This window comes from Monodelphis domestica, chromosome 8, assembly GCF_027887165.1.
Source record: "Monodelphis domestica isolate mMonDom1 chromosome 8, mMonDom1.pri, whole genome shotgun sequence".
Lineage (NCBI taxonomy): Eukaryota > Metazoa > Chordata > Mammalia > Didelphimorphia > Didelphidae > Monodelphis > Monodelphis domestica.
In genome coordinates this window covers 15,478,565-15,497,781 of record NC_077234.1, presented here as the reverse complement: position 1 = coordinate 15,497,781, position 19,217 = coordinate 15,478,565, and the positions used below count along the sequence as shown (strand labels likewise).

At 41.0% G+C, this 19,217-nt stretch overlaps 1 protein-coding gene across 3 annotated transcripts in view; it reads left to right on the top strand.

Moving 5' to 3' along the window:
• Positions 1–9,892: 9,892 nt before the first annotated feature.
• GPR149 (G protein-coupled receptor 149) overlaps positions 9,893–19,217 on the top strand; it is a 91,890-nt gene continuing 82,565 nt past the window's right edge. Inside the window, exons 1-2 of one of the 3 annotated variants that reach the window (XM_007502345.3) lie at positions 9,893–11,994; positions 13,613–13,805. In XM_007502345.3, coding sequence (XP_007502407.2) covers positions 11,002–11,994; positions 13,613–13,805 — 1,186 coding nt within the window. In that variant the 5' untranslated portion in view covers positions 9,893–11,001. Of the gene's footprint in view, positions 12,019–13,612; positions 13,806–19,217 lie in introns of all 3 variants that reach the window. The other 2 variants (XM_001372509.5, XM_056808355.1) reach the window with 2 other exon arrangements.

Below are 19,217 nucleotides of genomic sequence, written 5' to 3'. Positions count from 1 at the left end.
AGTTTTCTAATACATTTCCGTTACCATGGTTCTTTCTCTGGATGTGGACAGCATTCTTTCTGACAAGTTCCTCTGAATTTTCCTGGGTTTCTACTAGCATTGCTGCTAGTAGAAAAGTCCATTACATTTGATTGTGCCACAATGTATCAGTCCCTGTGTACAATGTTCTCCTGGTTCTGCTCCTTTCATTTTGCATCAGCTCCTGGAGGTCATTCTGGTTCACATGGAATCCTTCCAGTTCCTCTTAGAACAATAATATTCCATCACCAACATATACCACAATTTGTTCAGCCATTCCACAATTGAGGGACTTCCCCTCATTTTCTAATTTTTTGCCACCACAGAGTGTGGCTATAAATGTTTTGTGTAAAAGTTTTTTTTTCCCTTATAAGAGTGTACATGCTAATGGAGGAAATAAGTCAGCTTTTCACTGGAAAGGAAATCATTGAGAAATGGATGATATTTTTTAAAAGAGAATAATATATCAATAGGCACTTTTAAATTTTCAGTCTCAATAACAGACTGTATATCACTTGGAAATGAGCCTAATTAAGTTAAATAAGGTTTATCCCTAGAGATTTGTATATTTGTATAGGTAATAAATGATTACTGGTCCCAGCAAATCAGGAAGATTGTTTACTAGGGCATGGAGGGATTGCAAATTGTTGCAAATCACTGACACCAGTGAGTCATTGATTCATCAAAAACTCACTGAGCTATGAAGCATTACTTTTGATTTGATCGTGTGTTTGTCCTACAGAGCCAAAGACTTGCTATGGAAAACACTTCATTTGTCTTTCAGTGTTTTTAGACATTACACAAAATTTTGGAAAGATGAATTATTTGCATTAATTTTCAGAAATCGTTACACTAAAGATGATTTCCTTTAAAAATGTAACTGTCATAGTGTTCATTGCTTGTTGTTTGAGGTGTTGTATTGCTATAACTAAGAGGGAGTTTATATTTTGAACTGTCAAAGTAAATTAAAATGTAATGATAATCCAAGAGATATAAATCCAGGTTCATGTACATCTGATACAAGTATAATTCTTATTGATATCAAGTCCAACTTTGCCTTCCCTTGTTACTGGATAATAGTATCCAAAGTTAAAATTATCAAAGAAACCAGGTCTTATGCAAGGTGAGTAGAGTGAATGAGACACCCTGTGAGATAGTTCTTCCAAAGAGATGAATTAGTTCTTCAAAGACTTGAAAGTATTTCCTAGAAATCTTTCTTTCAGAGCCCTCACTGTTACCCTGATTATTTCAGAGTTCTTTTCAGGGTGTTTTTGTTGTTATTGTTGTCATCATCATCATCGTTGTTGTTGTTGAGAGAAATGTTGTAAGAAAAATGGGCTACTTACTATTTCAAGTAACTGGACCTTTTTGAGCCATGAAAGGACAACTGTAATTCTCTTAACCAAAAGTAATGCTCCTGGAAAGAAGTTACTAAATTGAATTTTGTGTAAATTGAATCATATTTCAAATACACTAGGAGAACTTGCTATTTATAATTATTACATGAAGAATCCTTGCATGAAAGTCTTCATATAAAATGAACTCCTTAAGTAATCTGTTTTGTAAATTCAGAATTTTGCATTTGTCTTCTTATTTTAAGGCAAAAGTATTAATAATTACAGTGCATTTTATGATAATAATTACATATGGAAGTATCCTAAATAATGGCAGCTCACGTTCTCTCTTTCTTAACATATAAAATATATGCCCATGACATATATGTAAATATATACATATAAACATGCATGACATTTAAATAAAGCATATATAAAGTTCACGTGTTATAATCATTGAATCCTAGACATGTGATGGATATTTTCTTAAAGACAATATGATCTATGGTCAAGGTCATAAGTTACATCATAGGAAAACACAAACACATATATACTTACATATTAATATATGTACATGTATATATACATACACATACACACATAAACACCTTAGTTTTAAATACATATATGTATGTACATACAGCCTGGGTATCACTGATATAGAGAACTTCTAGAACAGAAATTTCCTTCCCCAATTAAAAATGACAATATATAACCATTATATGGCCTATAACTTAAAGACTTAGAGATATCTAGATTATTAAGAGATAAACTGACTTTTCCATAGTCACACAAAGAGATTATTAGAACTAGACCTTGAACCCATGTCTCCCTGACTCCAAGGCTAGTCTTCTAGGTACAACACTGAGTTTCTTTGGACATTCAGGTTAAATGGGAAAAGGCACAACTGAAGTCCACACCACCAACTCTTCCCAAAGACAATCAAAAGGAAGAGGCACTGTAATGCCAATATATAATGTATGACCTATCAGGAATATCAGAGCCTATTTTAATGATATTCTTCACAAGTAATCCCATAGTTCTTTGACTGGTGCGACAATGTATTTCAGAGTGATTTTAGTCATTTTGCCTAGAAAGAAATGAAATTGGAAGAGAACTTTACAAAAAAAAAAGCGTGTAACAATATACTTGATGGAGAAAGAAAAGTGTTAGATTAGGCATTAAGGCCAGAACAGCATGAAATTGTGTTGCAGACTTGAAAGAAGCTCAGAGACATCTAATCCACGGTTTAAACCAAGAGTAAGAATCTTGTCTTCAGTATCCCAGAGAAGTAAATGTGTAGCCCATCTTCATTTGAAAAATCTGCAAATGATAGGCAATTCACTACTTAAAGAGGAAGTAGCCAAATGCAGTTTTGGAGAGCAGGAGTTTTTCCTTGTATCAAGTTGGAATCTGCTTCATCTACTCCATTATGTCTGAGTACAAATGATTTTTAGCTTAAATTGATAGCCTCAGGTTAAGCTCTATTAATCATATCTAATTGGCTTCAGGTCATTGTTAAACTATTCCGTCCATTGTGAATCTCAATTAGAGATGAAGTGTGAATCAGAGTAAAAACATAGGATTTTGATTTAAAGTCCAATCCAGTGTCTCTCATAATCTATGTAACTCCCTGGGCCTCAGTTTCCTTATTTTAAAAAATGAGTAAAGTCATATATTCTCTAACATTGTTTCTATCCCTAAATTTATGAAACAATTCTAATTCAATATTATTTTAGCTATCCTTCCTAGCTTTGGGTTATTTGACAACTTGACAACCCACTACTATTCACAAGTTTCATCTTTATCATTGTCATCGTTGGCATCATGATCATTCCTTGACGTGTTTCCTAGAGAGTGAACAAAATGTTATCTGGTGCTTTTGGAGCAAATGAGTTAAGAAAAAATTCATAGCTTTAAAAAGAAATCAATAAATGAAAAAAGTAATGTTGGTGACTCTATTCTCCTCCTGTATTTGGAAGAGTGTTTATTATACTTTCTGCAACATGCTAATGAGTAAGGAAGCACTGCCATTTGTTTCCATTTTAATAGAAAATTCAGAATGGATGGATGGGGAAATCAGTGAGGATGTGATATGTGGGCCAGGGCTGCAGTGGTAAGAAGTGAAATTGTTGTTGCCAGCTTCTATCCCCTGTGATGATGCAAGCTGGCACCCATTTCTGTGGAGGCTGAGCCCTACCTCCATAGAAGCCACAGCTAGTGAAATCCCAGAAAAGAAAGTTCTTGCCACCAAAGTCCTTGGCACTGTTAAGTGGCTCATTATCAGATATAGGTATGACTTTGTTGGAAAAACATCATTACAGATCCTGTCATCTTACCATAGTCTATATTATTATACATTAACAGACTATGGAAGTTTCCCATCTTACCAGCAGCTATAATCCTTATGCAAGGCATAACAAAAGTCTTTACCTTTAATAGCTTAAAACTTTGGGATATCTTGTGTGTATTGTGTACCTCACAAGGAGAGCTCCTTGAGAATAGGGCCAGATTTGTGTTGGGTTTTTTATTTATATCACCAGCATCTGGCATAGTGCTTTGTACAGAACATCTCTCATCCTTGATACTATTTCCTTTCTAGGTTTTTGAGATACAACCCTCTCCTAGTTTTCTCCCTACTCATCTGACTGTTCCTTCTCTCTCTCTCCTTTTCTGGATACTCCTTCTGATCATATCTCTCAATCAGAAGTTTCCCCCAGGATTCTGTCATGGGCTTTCTTCTCTTCTCACTCTATATTTACTTTTCTTAGTGATCTCATCCACTCCCTTGAATGTAATGACATCCCTATACTGACAATTCTCAAATATTTCTGTCCTGCCTAAAACTCTCTGCTGACATCCAACTGCCATCTCAAACTGGATGTTGAGTAGACATCTTAAACTCAATCTGTCCAAAATGGAACTCATTTTCTTTCCTCATAAACCTGGCTCCTTCCTACCTTGCATATTACTGTTGAGGGCAACATCATTCTTCCAATCCTTCAGGTTCTTGAACTAGGAATCATTCCAGATTTCTTTGCTCTCTCACCTTCTGCATCCATGACTTGTCAATTTCAATTTTGTAGCATCTCTTGAATATGTCCCCTTCTCTTCTCTGACACTGGTATTCCACTAGTGCAGGTCCACATTCCCTCACCCCTCACCCATGGACTAATGCAATAACCTATTGTGGGAATCTGCTTGCCTCAAGTTTCTACCCATTCCAATTCATCCTCCAGTTAGCCATTAAAATGATTTTCCTAAAGCACAGGTCAGATGATTTCAGCCACTTACTCAATAAACTCTAGGAGTTCCATATTGCCTCTACTATCAAATACATAATGTTCTTTTTAGTATTCAAAACTTTTTATAATCTTGCCCCCTCTTTCAGTTTTCTTATAGTTTACTCTCCAACACATAGTCTTTGACCCAGTAACACTAGCCTCCTGGGTATTCCTGTACCTATCACACTCTATCTCTTGTTTTGTAGCATTTTCTCTGGCTGTCTCCCTGCCTGGAACTCTCTCCCTCCCCTTCTCTTCCTACTGACTTCCCTTGTTTCCTTTAAGTTCCAGCTAAAATCTCATCTTTAATGGAAGTCTTTCTTAACCCTTCTTAATACCAGTGTCCCTCTGTTAATTATTTCCTCTTTATCCTATAGATAGTTTGCATGTTGTGACTCTCATTATATTGTAAGTTCCTTTAGGGCAATGACTATTTTAGGGCAAAGACTATCTTTCATCCCTTTTTTGTATCCTCATTGCTTAGCACAGTGCCTAGCATATAGTAGATGCTTAATAAATATTTAATGATTGCCTGCCTGCCTATCTATATATTCAAGTATATTAAATAAAAAATGAGGGAGGGAGGTAAGGCAAAGGTAAGTACCTCCCTCTGTGTTATTGCGGGGTTCAATTAAAATAATATGTCAGGGGATATTGCTAACAGTGAAGAATCACTGAATAATAATTGTGTCACAGATAAATCTGACCAATCAAAAAAAAATAAAAGGTCAAAAGTCAAGTTACCTTTCTCAAACAAAGTTATGTCACAGACATGGTTTTGGAATTTGAAGAAAGCTAAAAATGAGAGAAACCCAAATGAAATCCAAATTTTCCAATAATAGTGAAAAGGAGTTGGGACTTGGCAATCATACTCAAGATTGTAAAGCATTACAATTGGAAAATCCATTGAAATCAAATCAGATATCAGAAAATTTCCAGCCCATATTTGTATTGTCACAATGCCATTGGATAATTGGCTCTCAATATGGTGACCCAGTGTTTAATATAACTAGTGATGAGTCTTCTTTCAAAACTATTCTGACATGTGATTGGATATCAATACAGTGTGACAACAAAAAAAGGAGACATATGTTGACTTTGGGAATAGGACATGAACACTTGCATCTACTTTCCCTTCTTGCTTCCATAGACCTGGGTCCCTCCAATCCAACACATCATCTTCTATTTTTAAGTTTTTGCAGTGTCTGCTTTCTCATGGCTAGAAAGCTTGGTACCATCACTTCCAATTCTGTATTTCCTTGACTTCCTTCAAGACTCAGTTCAAATCCTTCTTATTTGAGGACGCCTTTTCCAGACTCCTTGCTATTAATTCTTTGCCTTCTCAGAGTGCCAAATATTTCCCATCTGACTTGTATCTACCAAGGTTTTTATGTATGGTTTCCTCCATCAGAAAGCAAGCTCTTTGCAGGTAGAGACTGTATTTTTGCTCTTCCTTGTATCCCCCACACCACACAGTACCTGGCACATAATAAGTAATTAATATATACTTGTTGTCTTGATGTAAAATGCAATTTCAGTCACTAACTAAATCAATATGATACTCTAAATCTTATTACTAAACTGGATCACTTTGTTCACCTCAAGCTTCTTTCTGTTTCTCTGGTGTAAGAGTCTTCGGCATAGATCTTCAGCATTTGAATGGATGGATCACTGCAGGTCAGACAGAGAGAAAGCTCAGACAGACTATGATAGCTTGGACCAATATTTCTTTCAAATGTCTCCTGCTTTTATTTACACATTTAGCAACTCTTCTAGAGGAGAGGAAATGAATGGAGAAATGCAGGAATGATGCATTTATTATGCATTTACTATATGGAAAGCATTGTGTAAATGCTGAGGATAAATTAGAAAAGCGAAACAGGTCTCAAAGAACTCACATTGTAATTGGAGAAGCTATATGCAGAAGGTTTCAGCTGCAAGTTATTTGGAAATGCCTCATGGTCTGGAAGGCACAGTACCAAAGCAGATGGCAATTTGTTGTTGATCAGTCACTTTTTAGTCTCATCCAACACTTTGTGACACCATTTTGGGTTTTCTTGGCAAAGATATTAGAGCAATTTGCCATTGCCTTCTCCAGCTCACTTTATATATGAGGAATTTGAGGCCAGAGGGTTAAGTGTCAAGGTCACACAGCTAGTAGGTATCTGAAGCTGGATTTGAATTAGGGAAAATAAGTCTTCATGATTGTAGTCCCAGCACTTTATGGTGTATAAATGTAGATTTTGATCCTTTGACTTCATTCCCCAGAAGTCCTTAGTATTTCCCAAAATTCCCTATAATTTCTCCTGCATCTCCATGTTATTGGTATTTAACTGGCGATAACTCCTCCCACATCCTCTTTTTTTGGGATGATGCAGCAAGTATGGTGGTAAGCTAAGCATGGGGATTTTAAATGGGCTAATCAGCCATGTACACATGGTTTTTATTTTTTGTTCCTTTTGCTCCATTATATCTTTGTTCCTTGATTTCTAATGATCCCTAATAAACCTCAAAGAAATATAATTTTTTTATTATTTGAGATATAATTTTAGATTTTACAATGGCAAAAGATGGTAATGCTTCTTCGTTAATATCATTTTCACTAATAAAGTAAGATTGGTCTCTAATGCTTAATGTTCAATCATTTGGCAATATGTCAAATACTTTTGTGGCAAAAACTTTGTTTCTAGGGTCTTCAGTGGTGATAGCTATTCAGGATTTGTTCTTTGAAAGTGAAGGACAAACCACATCAGCTATGGCTATAATGGCTATAGGAGTAGTTGTCATATTACATCTTCCATGAGAGGTCTTTTTCCCCAGCATGATGGATGAGGGCATTGGGTTGGTTCTTTGATTCACAGTTTGAGGACTATCTCCATTTGAATCTGGGGAAATGGTGATCAAAATGGTGGTGTTAGTGTTGTTGGTATGACTTACCTAGTACTTGCTGCCTCCTATCTCTCCCTTAATGTGCTTTGATCCTTCAGCTAGCCTGATTTGCCTGCCCTATTAGTGGCAGTTATTTGGCATTTGGGGGATTTGTCTGGCCCCTATTCAACAAGAACTATCTCCCCAGATGACGGCTATGAGGGTTGGGTTAGAAACCAAACCAGTAGTATGGGAATGAGGGATGATGATTCCACCCTTAGGTCTTCTGTGACTAGCTACCTATTAGGGTCAGTTGGTCAGCAGCTGTTGCTAGAAGTGATGAGAAGGATGGACCTCTTCTCTACAGTAACTTCTTCCTTCAATGAAAACAAGCCTGATGATATGAAGGACCCTGCTCTTCCCAAGGCTCTTGGATTCAGGCTTGGTTATCTTGGCTATCTCTTTGTCTGGGTCCAAAGGGGGATGGTGGCCAAAGTAGTAATGGAGCTGGTTCAATTTGCCCTGCAAAGAATACCTCAAACCTCCCTCATAGGGTACTTTCCTGCTTCAACTAGAGTGGTTTGCCTGCCCTATGAGTGGGTCATGATTAGTCCCTTTTCCATAGGAATTGATTTCCTGGTAATGGTTATTAGGGTCAGGCCAAAAGCAGAACCAGTGATCTAATTCTAAACAGTGCCTTCTAAAAAACATAATTGGATTTGTCTATGTCCAGAATGGAGTCCTCATCAGGGTAAACCTTGTACTGAGGCAAATCATTGGATTGGGAGAGCTGTCAATCTCATTTATCAGTTATGTGCTTTAAACTTCTTGGATTCTCTTGGTCCTTATCCCAAAACTGAGATGGCCAGGATAGATGAACTCTAAGGTCCCCTCCGGTTCTAAATCCCTTGATTCTACTAATATAATAGCTAGCATTTACATGATTCCTTAAAATTTGCAATATGATTTTCACATGTTATCTCATTTGTTGCTCATAACAAAATCCCTTTGAGGTAAGCAGGAGGGATTATCTCCATTTACGGATGAGAAAACTGAGACATATAGATGTTAAGTGACTTTGCCAGAGTTCCAAAGATAGTAAAAGTAAGTGGCAGAATTTGAACTCAAGTCTTCCTGGCTCTGAGCTAATATAATTTATTCATTGCACCACCTTGCTGCTTGCATTCCTTTATTCCTTATGACCAAAAGATATTACAGTTGGGTAGTTTATACCACATAGTGGGTCCTGTCCAGGACAAGAACTAAAGGTATGCAAAGTAAGCAGCCACCTTGAGCCCAAGATACAGATTTTTCAATACAAGCCACTTTTTTATAATTATTTGAGTAAAATTCAGAAAATTCTCTTGCCAAAAATTCCCCTTTCCATAGGACAGAGGTTTGATCAGAAAATCTACACATATTAGCAGTGAAGCCTAAGATTACCAGTAAACAGTCCTCCCTCAAGAGGACCAAAATTTGCAAACCTTTCCAGGGACACAAAAATGGCACTAGTCCTCCAGCATGGCACACAACCATAGAAAGTCAAAAGACCTTTGAGACCATCTCATCTCTGTCTAATCTCTCATTTTACATAAGAGGGAAGTTGAAGTCTGGAAAGGAAGAATGACTCTCCCAAATGTATTAATATCAAGACTGGAACCAGAACCCTGGTTTCCAAACTGCTGATGCATCAGGGTTTCCCCCTAAAGCATGCTTTCTCATCTGTTTTTCTTTTTTTATGGATTGGATCTTCCTATCTTGCCCATGCTGGAAGTTCAGGAGCTGTCCATAGTCCCAGTCCTACTCCGTTCCATACCACTGGAGTTCTGACCTTCTTAGTTTCCAATCTGGGGCAGTTTCCTCCCATTAGGTAACTTGTTGTCCACCTTCCCCAGAGTCCCCCAGAGGAATGGTCATATCTACCCCTGTCAGTGCAGTCACCCAGTTCACATAGCAGACTGCAACTCAGAATTCTGGAGTTCAAGTGTCCCAATAGCCAAAGCCTCCACAGGAGCTAGCAATAGAGGAATGCACCACCAAGCCCAGCCCGTATTAATTTTCAAGTAATTGATGGAGCTGCTGGAGGTAACAAATACTTAAATGGCACTATTTACAGAAGACAAAAAACACAAGTCGGGAATGACTGCTGTTCTTATACACAGCTTCTGTGTTGTCCCTTGTGAAGTTAATTGTGGTGAATCCTTTGGACTGGGGTCTAGACCTACGATTTTACTGATATCCTTAAATACATTTGTTTCTTCTGAGTATTTGGGCGGTGGGGGTGGGGAGGAGAAGGCGGTGATTTCTTTGAGAGCTGCGGTGTACTAAACTCCCCGGGAGGAAACTCCCTCTGCCAGTGCTGATGGGTAACTAACTGGTCCGCAGTTTCTGGTCTTAGTGTTGCCTGGAGGCACTGAGAAGTTTTACGGCTTTCCTAGGATAAGAATCAGTGTTTGCCAGAGACAGAAGCAGAGTCCAAGGCTTCCTCAATCTGAGGCTGCCCTCTATCCACTCTGGCACACTGTCTCTTTACTTCTAGGAAATTTGCGTCTGTGGTACAAATGGAAATAACCGTTCTTTGTCATCCTGACAAGGAGACTGAAATCGTTTTCATCTTTTTTCCAAGAGGAATCTGGAGGCTTTGCGCTAGTTTCCATTCGGAAACCGAACTGGCAATCAGACTGAGAAGAGCATCTGAGTCGCTGGAGGAGTTCTGAGCTCGGAAGTATGACACCAAGCTCGAGCAAGTGTTTGCACAGGGTTTGAAGTCTCAGCCCTGAAGGGTGTGGCTTCACAAGGACTGCTTCTGGCTTGGGATCAGACTGGGAACCAGGTCGATCCATGAGCGCATGCATCCTCTCCTTCTCCTTCTCCTTCTCCCCCTCCCCCTCCTTTGAGTCCCTGCTCGGAGCTGACTCCTCCCTCCTGCAGCAGCAGCAGTAGCAGCAGCAGCAGCAGCAGCAGCAGCTTGGTTCAAAGACAGAGCCTCTCATTCTGTGCTCTTTCTCTCGCTGAGCCAGCAGGGTTGAAATGTACCTGAGGATTTGCCTTCTTTCCTGACCCAGCTGTCAAGCAAGGCTCTTCTTGAACTACTCTCCAAAGTGAATGGAGTTTGAGTATTCTGAGAAACCAATGAAACTGTCTGGCGGCATGGAAAGGAATAGCACAGGATCCAAGAGGAATTGCTTTCTTGTCTGAAACTTGTGGGCTGGGGATCTTGGAGTTTGAGTGTGCTTTGCTTTCTTTTGAATGGAGGGTGGGAGTTTTCTCTTAATAAGCAGTTCAGTGGACCCCGATTTTTACAATGTGGGTGGCAAACATACAGGACATGTGCCTGACCCTGTCCTGAAGAACTGACCAGAGAGATCATCTAGAAAGACAGAAAAGCAATTTGGTGGGAGCCAAGAAAAGCCCCACTTGGCAATTACTAGTCATGTCTCGCCTGGTGAAAACTTGCAGAGTCATTGATAAGGACAACTGAGTGCCATTCCGGGACAATGTCTCTGATGCCCAGTAACTTTTCCATGAATGGGACTAGTCCAGGGATGGAGAGCCCTATTAAGGACACGACTCCCAACCGATCAAGACCGTTAACGGTTTTCTTCCTCTGCTTAACATTTGTGATGACTATCACAGCGCTGGTGGGAAGCATTTATTCCTTAGCTTCCCTGCTGAAAATGCCCAACAAGACCGTGCTCTCCATGATGGTGGCCTCTTGGTCGGTGGACGACCTGATCAGTGTCCTGCCCATGATCATCTTCCTCTTTCTGCAGTGGCCAAAAGACAGTCCCGAGGACTCCCAGCCCCTGTGCGCCACGTCGGCCTTTCTCTACCTCTTCCAGGGCATCTCTAGCAACCTCAAGGCATCAGTTATAGTTTCCTACAACTTTTATACGCTACACAGAAGTGTGGCGAGCCCTGGCGCGGCCGGCCAGCCTCGTGCTCTTCTGGGCACTCTGCTCGCCATCTGGGTGGCCAGCCTTCTCCTGTGCACTCTCCCCCTCTGGGGCTGGGGTGCCTTCGTTCGCACGCCTTGGGGGTGTCTAGCGGACCGGAACAGCTCCCTGCTGCTGTTTATTGTCTACTCGCTCAGCTTCTGCGTTCTGGCCGGATTCTCTGTCCCGCTCACTTACCAGCTGCTGTGTTCCGACCAGCTGCCTAGATTTCGAGTCAATTACCAGGAAATCTCCCGCGGAGGAGGCTTCACGCCGTGCACCCCTCCGACCCGGGGCGGTGCCCTCCCCAGCACCCCAGAGGATCCCCAAGTCTCCACGGTGCAATACTATAGGGGAGCGGGACGCACCCTAAGCTCAGAGGCTGCCTTTGCCCTGGGTCTGCCCGGAGGGCAGGGGCCCAGGACAGGGACCGAGGCAGGGGCCAGAGGCTGCAGGCGGCCTGAGCAGGAGCAGGGGGGCGTCCAGCGCGGCAGCCGAAGCTTCACCGTGAGCATAGCCCAGAAGCGATTTTCCTTGATTCTGGCGCTGACCAAGGTCGTCCTTTGGCTTCCAATGATGGTAACCAACACACACACACACACACACACACACACACACACACACACACACACACACACACACACTCACTCACTCACTCATTCACTCATTCACTCACAGAAAAGGCAGGAAAGCATGTAGAAAGTAACTCCGAATGGATGGATGGATGGATGGATGGATGGATGGATGGATGGACGGATGGATGGACGGATGGATGGATGGACAGATCCTTATGTAAGTGTGTTCGTGCTTTCCAGTGGGCGGACCAATAAGGGTTCACTCGATTGCCACCAGTGTGCCCACAAGAGACTCCTCTAATTTTCAGAGTGGCTCCCTGAGCAGTGGGCACTTCTCTAGAAACCTCTGTAGGAATGTGCCGGCTTGATAGGGTTGGGCGTGTTTGTACGTGTGTTTTAATATTTTCCAAATAAACTCATTGAGGTTTCCACCTAAGGGCCAGGGATGCTCCCTCTTCCCAAGGTAGTTCTGGGGATTCAGCAAGGGCAGCGAAGAGGGAAGTGTAATTATCCTTTCAGCAGACACCTGCTGCCCCCTGCCCCATCTCCACCTTCGCCCCATCACTGTCCCTGAAGCCCATTCCAATATCCATCCCCAGTCCATCCCAAATAGTCCCTCTCTCCATCTCTGACCTCAACACATCCCAACTCCAGCCCATCTCTTTCCAGGTCTCATCCCCCTCCCATTCCTCATCCCTATCCCAACTCCGCCTCATTCCCATGCTCATCCCCAACTCCTGTCTCGATCCCTACCTCCAGCCCTATCCCAACTTCCTCCCTCATCCCCAGGCCTTTGTAGCCGCACCCCTACTGAGTGGGAACAATGCCCTGGGGCTACTGAAGAAAAAAGGAGACAGACAGATGGGAACAGACAGTGCAGACCCAAGGGTTGACAGGGAACCCGGGACGCCTTCTCTTGCCGAGAACAGGGAGGCCAAGACGGCTGTTCTGGGCTGTGCTGTGGTCCTGTGATGGGGGAGCTGGGGCCCCAGGAGGAACTGACTGAAGATCAAAAACAGCCCTGTTGCTTGACCCGGCTAAAGCTGGGTCAGAGGAGCCGCTAACCCAGCCAAGGCCTGGCGGCGGCAGCATCCACTAAGTTACACCCCCTCTCCGATGTAGGGCTGGAGGAGCTCGGGGTCTTGCCAGCCTGGGCTGGACAGGACGGGAAGAGACCGTGCCAGTTTGGGTTGCACTGCAGGGTTGGCCGCAGCCCCGGGTCCTGGATGCCTCCTCCGTGCCTACGGCCTGCTTCTCCTTTCCTTTTCTCCTCTTGGCCGGGCTGGGTAACCCGGGTACCTACTGAGGAGCTAAGGGTCCTTCCCAGACTTCTTCCTCTTTCCAGACCTGCCCTAGAGCTAGGGAGCGGGGAGCTAGGCTGGCAAGCCGAAGGGCAGAGCCACCACCAGACAGGCAGACTGGCGAAGAGAAGATGTCCCTGAGGAGAACGGAAAGGAGAGTGGCCAGGAAGGGAAAGTGGGAGACAGGATGGCCTAGAGGGCAGGAAGGCCAGGGACGGAAACAAGGGAGGCTTCCCTGGAGGGATGGAGGGCACGGGGTTGGGAGTCCTTGCACTCTGAAGCCTGGTGTCCTTGCAGATCCACATGGTGGCCCGGAGCACCCCGGAGTTCCAGAGTCTCCCCTTCGAGCTCTTCAGCTTTTTGTTGACTTCCCTGGCAGCCACCGTGACCCCAGTGTTCGTCTTGTCTGAACGCTGGACCCACCTGCCCTGTGGCTGCATCATTAACTGCCCGCAGAACACCTATGCTGTGACTTCCGAGGAGACCAAAAGTAAGGCAGCCTGTGGGTGGGAGAAGGGCTCAGCGAGCCAGGGGCTAGAGGGCCAAGAGCAGAGAAAGGATGCAGGAATCAATGATGCAGACCAAGAAGAAGCCAGGGAGGCCTTCTAACCCAGAACCTCCCCTCCCCCAACACACACTCATACAGAGAGCCCCTGAAGCCTCACTTCCTTGGCCCTGACTTGGATCTTACTCTGGGCTTATGTAGGCACCAGGAAGGGAATAGCAAGTCGGAATACCTGAAGCTGAACAAAAAGAGATGACAGAGGCTGGGCGGGTTTGTTCCTAGGTTTTTTAAGCCTCCTAGAGCTCCCCCTCCAGGTAACCCCTGGGGCCCCAGGCTGGACCTTACTCTCCCATTACCAGTAGGGATAAATGAGGACCAGGAAGGAGATCCCACTGTGAATACCTAATAAAGAACCAGAAGGGATGAGAAGCCTTTTTATCCCAGGCTAGCAGAGCCCTAAAGAGCTAAGACAGCTTTCAAGCAAGTCCCTTGCTAAGCTTTTGAGGCCAGATACAAAAAGCCCCGAAATTCATTGGCATTCAAAGCCCACAGCCTTGAAGCTTTCACTTCCTCATTACCTGAACCACTTAACAAGCCTATCCCAGACTTGTGGAAAGGGGTGGGGGTGGGGGGCAGATACCAAGGTACTGAGATTGTACATCAAATTAGTATGCAGCTGCAAATCTGTGAGGAGAGAAAATCCAAGACACCCAAGTATTGTCCATGGCCTTCCAAAGGAACAGCCAATTAAAACAAAAGTTTCCAAGGCTTTATGATCTCTTCCCTGGGCTGGGGAATAGAAATAAGAGTAAGAAAGCAAAAGGAAAGGCTAATTGAAAAGAAAAAGACAATCTCAGGCCTCTTTCTGGAAAGGTCTTTGAAAACAGCAGGACAGAAATGGCTAAGATCCAAGGGGGGTGGGAGGGAAGAATCCTCCAGTGTCTAGGTGAAAGGGATGATCATTCTGGAAAGCTGCTTTTGGAAGAAAAATCTTCCCTTTTGTCCACTTCAGTTGTATTTTGTGGCGACTGACCTACCCTGCATACAGGTATAAAGATTATTGGGCCCCTGTTTTAAACAAGTTGTTAAAACTGATTTTAAAAGCATCTCTGTTTTGATGGTACCAAAAAGGAAAAAAAAAACAATTTCCCCTAGATGTAGTTAGAGTCCATGGGGTCCTTTTTTACATTGCTTAGAAACAGACCTTGTGGTTTTCAAATTGATGATCTGGAATTTCATGGACAAAAAAAAATCACCTTTTTTATTTTTGAAATTATTGCTATGCTATAATGTACATATAACCTAAATCTCCCCAATTCCTGTTTAATGGAATTATTATATTACTGCTATTGTTTGAAATTATAATTAATCTACAAGTATTGGTGTAAGTATTCATTATTATATACTATCTTATTACTATTATATATTATATATGTTACTGTCTAGAACTATCTCTGTGATCTTGGGCAAATCACTTAATCTCCTGGGCCTCAGTTTCCTTATCTGTATAATGAGTGGATAGGACTAGCCCGGTTCTGAGGGCCCATTGCTTTCTAGGTCTTTGATTATGATCTTGATCCCTCTATATAGATAGAAGTAGATAGAGAGGTTTTTTGAATCAGTGACTAGAAGCTTTTGAATCAGGAGGGCTTGCTGCTGCCACATGCTAGCTGTGTGATTAAGGGCAAGTCAGTTAAATTCTCAGTATCTCAGGAAATTTTCCAAGATTTTCAGATGAGTTACTAAATTGTATAATCTAAGGGAATTTTCATCCACATCAATTAAATCCCAAATGCAGAGCTGTCTCCTTATCACAACTACCAATTAATTAAAAAAAAACATTGAGTTCTTCTCTATATGTAAGATTTGAACTAGCCACCAAGACAAAAATAATACAGGAACAGTCAAATCAACATAAGAAAGAGCATTTCCCAGACAAGGGGATATCCAGAGCACATAGAACCTGAGCTGAGTCTCAAAAGAAGTCAAAGATGTTGAGAGGGTATAGGTGAGAGAAAAGCACTTTCTGGGTAGTATGGGTGATCTTTATGAAGGCTTAGAGATGGAAGATGGAATCGCCAGTATGGGCAAAGCAAGCAGACTAATCCGAGTAACATGTAGAATACATGAAAGGCAGTTATATAAAATAAATCAGGGAAGGCCAGCAGCAACTAGACACAAAGAGACAACAGATGAGGCTGAAGAGTTCATACTTGAGAAATATTGAAGTGAGGGAACGATTGAAATTTCAACAGTGGGAAGAGAGTGATAAGGTCAGATGCATGCTTTGGGGGACTGATTTTTGAAAGGGTTTGGAAAATAAATGGAAGATTGTATGAATTAGAAACTAGGACATGAGTTAGCAGATTGTTACAATAGGGCATGGGGCAGGGAGGGTCAAACAAGGGTAGTGGCTGTGAGTGAAGGGATGGAGTGAGCAGAGAAAGGTTGTAGACCTAGAATCAGGCAATTGACTGGCAATGGGAAGGATGAAGGACAGGAGAGGGTCTCAGAAGATCAAAGGAGGGTGCTGCTCTGCCCAAAATGCTTATCTTAAGGTGTCCATAAAACTCTCTCTGGTTTTTGTGAGTGATTCATGCACATTATCTCATCTGATCCTCACAACAACTTGGGAAGGTTGAATTACTCATCATTTTATGTATGAAGAAACATTCATAGAAGTAAATGAGATTGTCTGGCCATCATACAGCTACTAAACAAAAGGGACAGGTTTTGAACTTGGATCTTCCTGAGTCCAAATCCAGAAGTCAGTACCCTATAACACACTGCATCATAGCTAATTAGATAAAGACTAATCTCAAATTATTCTGAGACATTTCATATAGCTTTTACAATACAATTTACAAATTTACAAAACAATATTTCAATAGCTTTTACAAACAATGACTGGACATGAACTATGGTACATGTGATTTGACTCCTTGCCATAGTGGATAGAGGGCTGGCCTCACAATTAAGAAGACCAGAGTTTGAGTTCTAACCCTGATTATAGCTGACTATGTGACCTCAGCTATGTCCCTTAACCTCTAGAATCCTTATCATCTAAAATGATTTGCAGTGGGAGATAGCTATTCCTCATCTAGAGATACCTATACCAGAAATATCCCAAGGACAGGCAGGGGCGGGGGGTGGGGGGGAATAAAATTGAATATAGTCCCAGTACCTGACTGTGAGACTTTCTATCCATGAATAGGGCTTCTAACTAATAATAGCTAGAATCATAACCAGAAGTCTTGCAATCAGTTGATTTGTTTTTTGGTTATAGAAGGTCTTGAGGAGTTTCAATTAAAGAGGAGAGTCTGAAATAGTAGAAGGAACCCCAGGAAAACATATAGTTTTTGAAGAATAGAAGAAAATATTTACTAGCTACCACATTAGGAAAAAAAATTCTCACTCAATGTCTTTGCAGCTTCAAAGTTCTAATACTTTCTTATAAGTCAAACACTACCACTAAAAGGATGAACTTATTCTGACTTGGAATACTGACTTCCACCCCTGAAATATAAGAGATTTGGGAGAAAACAGACTGCTAGTGAGATTGAAACTCCAGTGAACTGATTTATGCTAAGTTGACAATGCAGTGATTCTTTCTTGACTCTCCATAGTGCCAGAAAAAAAAATTCTGAGATTCTGGCAAAAGTGTGTAATATTTATATTAGTGGAAAGACTGCCATAGATATGCTTGTTGCTGGGGTGACAGAAAGCCAGATTTTGAAACCTGGCCCCTGGAAATGTCTGAATGTCATAATGGTTGGCTCCAGTAGACCAGATGGCAGATTTCTTATTGTACTATCATCCTTTGGAAGGAAGGATCACCAGTTTTACTTCCAAGGCTTTTCTACTTTTAACAAAGTAAAACAGTATTTCCTCCATAGCTATCTTGCCTGAGTCAATTGCACTGGCAAAAGAGTCACATTTTTTTTTTCTTGTAAGTAAAGTTGATCCCATTACTTGACTGTGAAGATATAAATAAGACTTTGCATCTCAATTTTCACTGAATGTTAATCACTGGAACTAAAACTGGAAAGTGAATTCAGGCAACTAGGAAATAATTAGCAGAGATCATCCCTCTACCCTGTTTCCAACCACAAGTTATATTTAATAATGCCTCAGAAAGGAAATATCAACATTAACAAAAATTATTTTAAAAACCAAAATTATACTTTTATGAAACTATCCCTAAAATACTTTCCATGAGGATATATTTTTCATTATTTTGTAGAGATTTTGATTTTAATTTAAAACTCTGCAAGAAACTTAAATATTTTGAAAGGAGTACAAGAAAAAAAAAACTGAGGTCTTTTCTTTGAGCTCCAAATTATAGTAACATAAAAAATTTAATGAGCTCTGATTTTGCTGAGATGTGTTCACTCTTCTAAGAGCAGGAATGGTGCATATAGAAAAGCCTGAGTCTTGCACTTTTAGCCCTATCTGGATAATTATCACGTTATATATAAAATAAGGCAACAACTTAAAATTTTTGATATACTCAGTAGAGAAACAACAGTTGTTTAAGAAGCAAAAAATGTACTTCAAAAATATTGTTCAATCATTCAGTCATGTCCAACTCTTCATGACCCTATGGACTATCAGTCAGGTTTTCTTGGCAAGGAAACTAGAGTGCTTTACTATTTCCTTCTCCAGTTAAAAAAAAATAGCTGCAATGTTAGGTTATATTGAGATGTTCATGACTTCATGCATAGAAAGTTTGCTTCAGAACCAAGAAGATCTAGGTTCACCGATATGTGGCTGAGACTATGTAACTTTTTAACATGATAAGTCCATAATACATCCAGATGGCATATACTTTTAAAGCATATTAAATTATATTTAAATTAATATATTTGGATCAGAGAATTCTCACTGGCCATAGACAACTTTCTAATGCTTTACATTTCAGAAAATATTTTCATCAGAATAGGAAGAGGAGATTCTTTCCCAAACACTACCTTCACTGATGGATTTTAAAAGTCTTATACATAATAAAAGCAGAGAATAAAATTCAAATTAATAAGAAATAAAATTATTTTTCAAGGTTAGAAATTTTAAGTTCTCATAATTACACTGTCACTCTATTGATTTCAGGTTTTTTAAATAGTCTTTGTCATTTCCCATATAGACAACTATGTAATTTTAAAAATCTGCTATTGTTTCATTTTTTATAGCTTTAAGTTTAAAATGGATACTTTCTCCAAGATGGACATGCTTTTTTGGTTCCTTATACTTGACCATGACCTTTTAATATTCTTTCCCAGCTGACTAAATTTTGTCAAGTAAACAATTCATTCAGGTTATACCTTTTCTCTACAAAACATGTGTTTTCTGCATTCATGGAGATGAATGATTGGCACACGGTGAAGCATGTTCAATAATGTG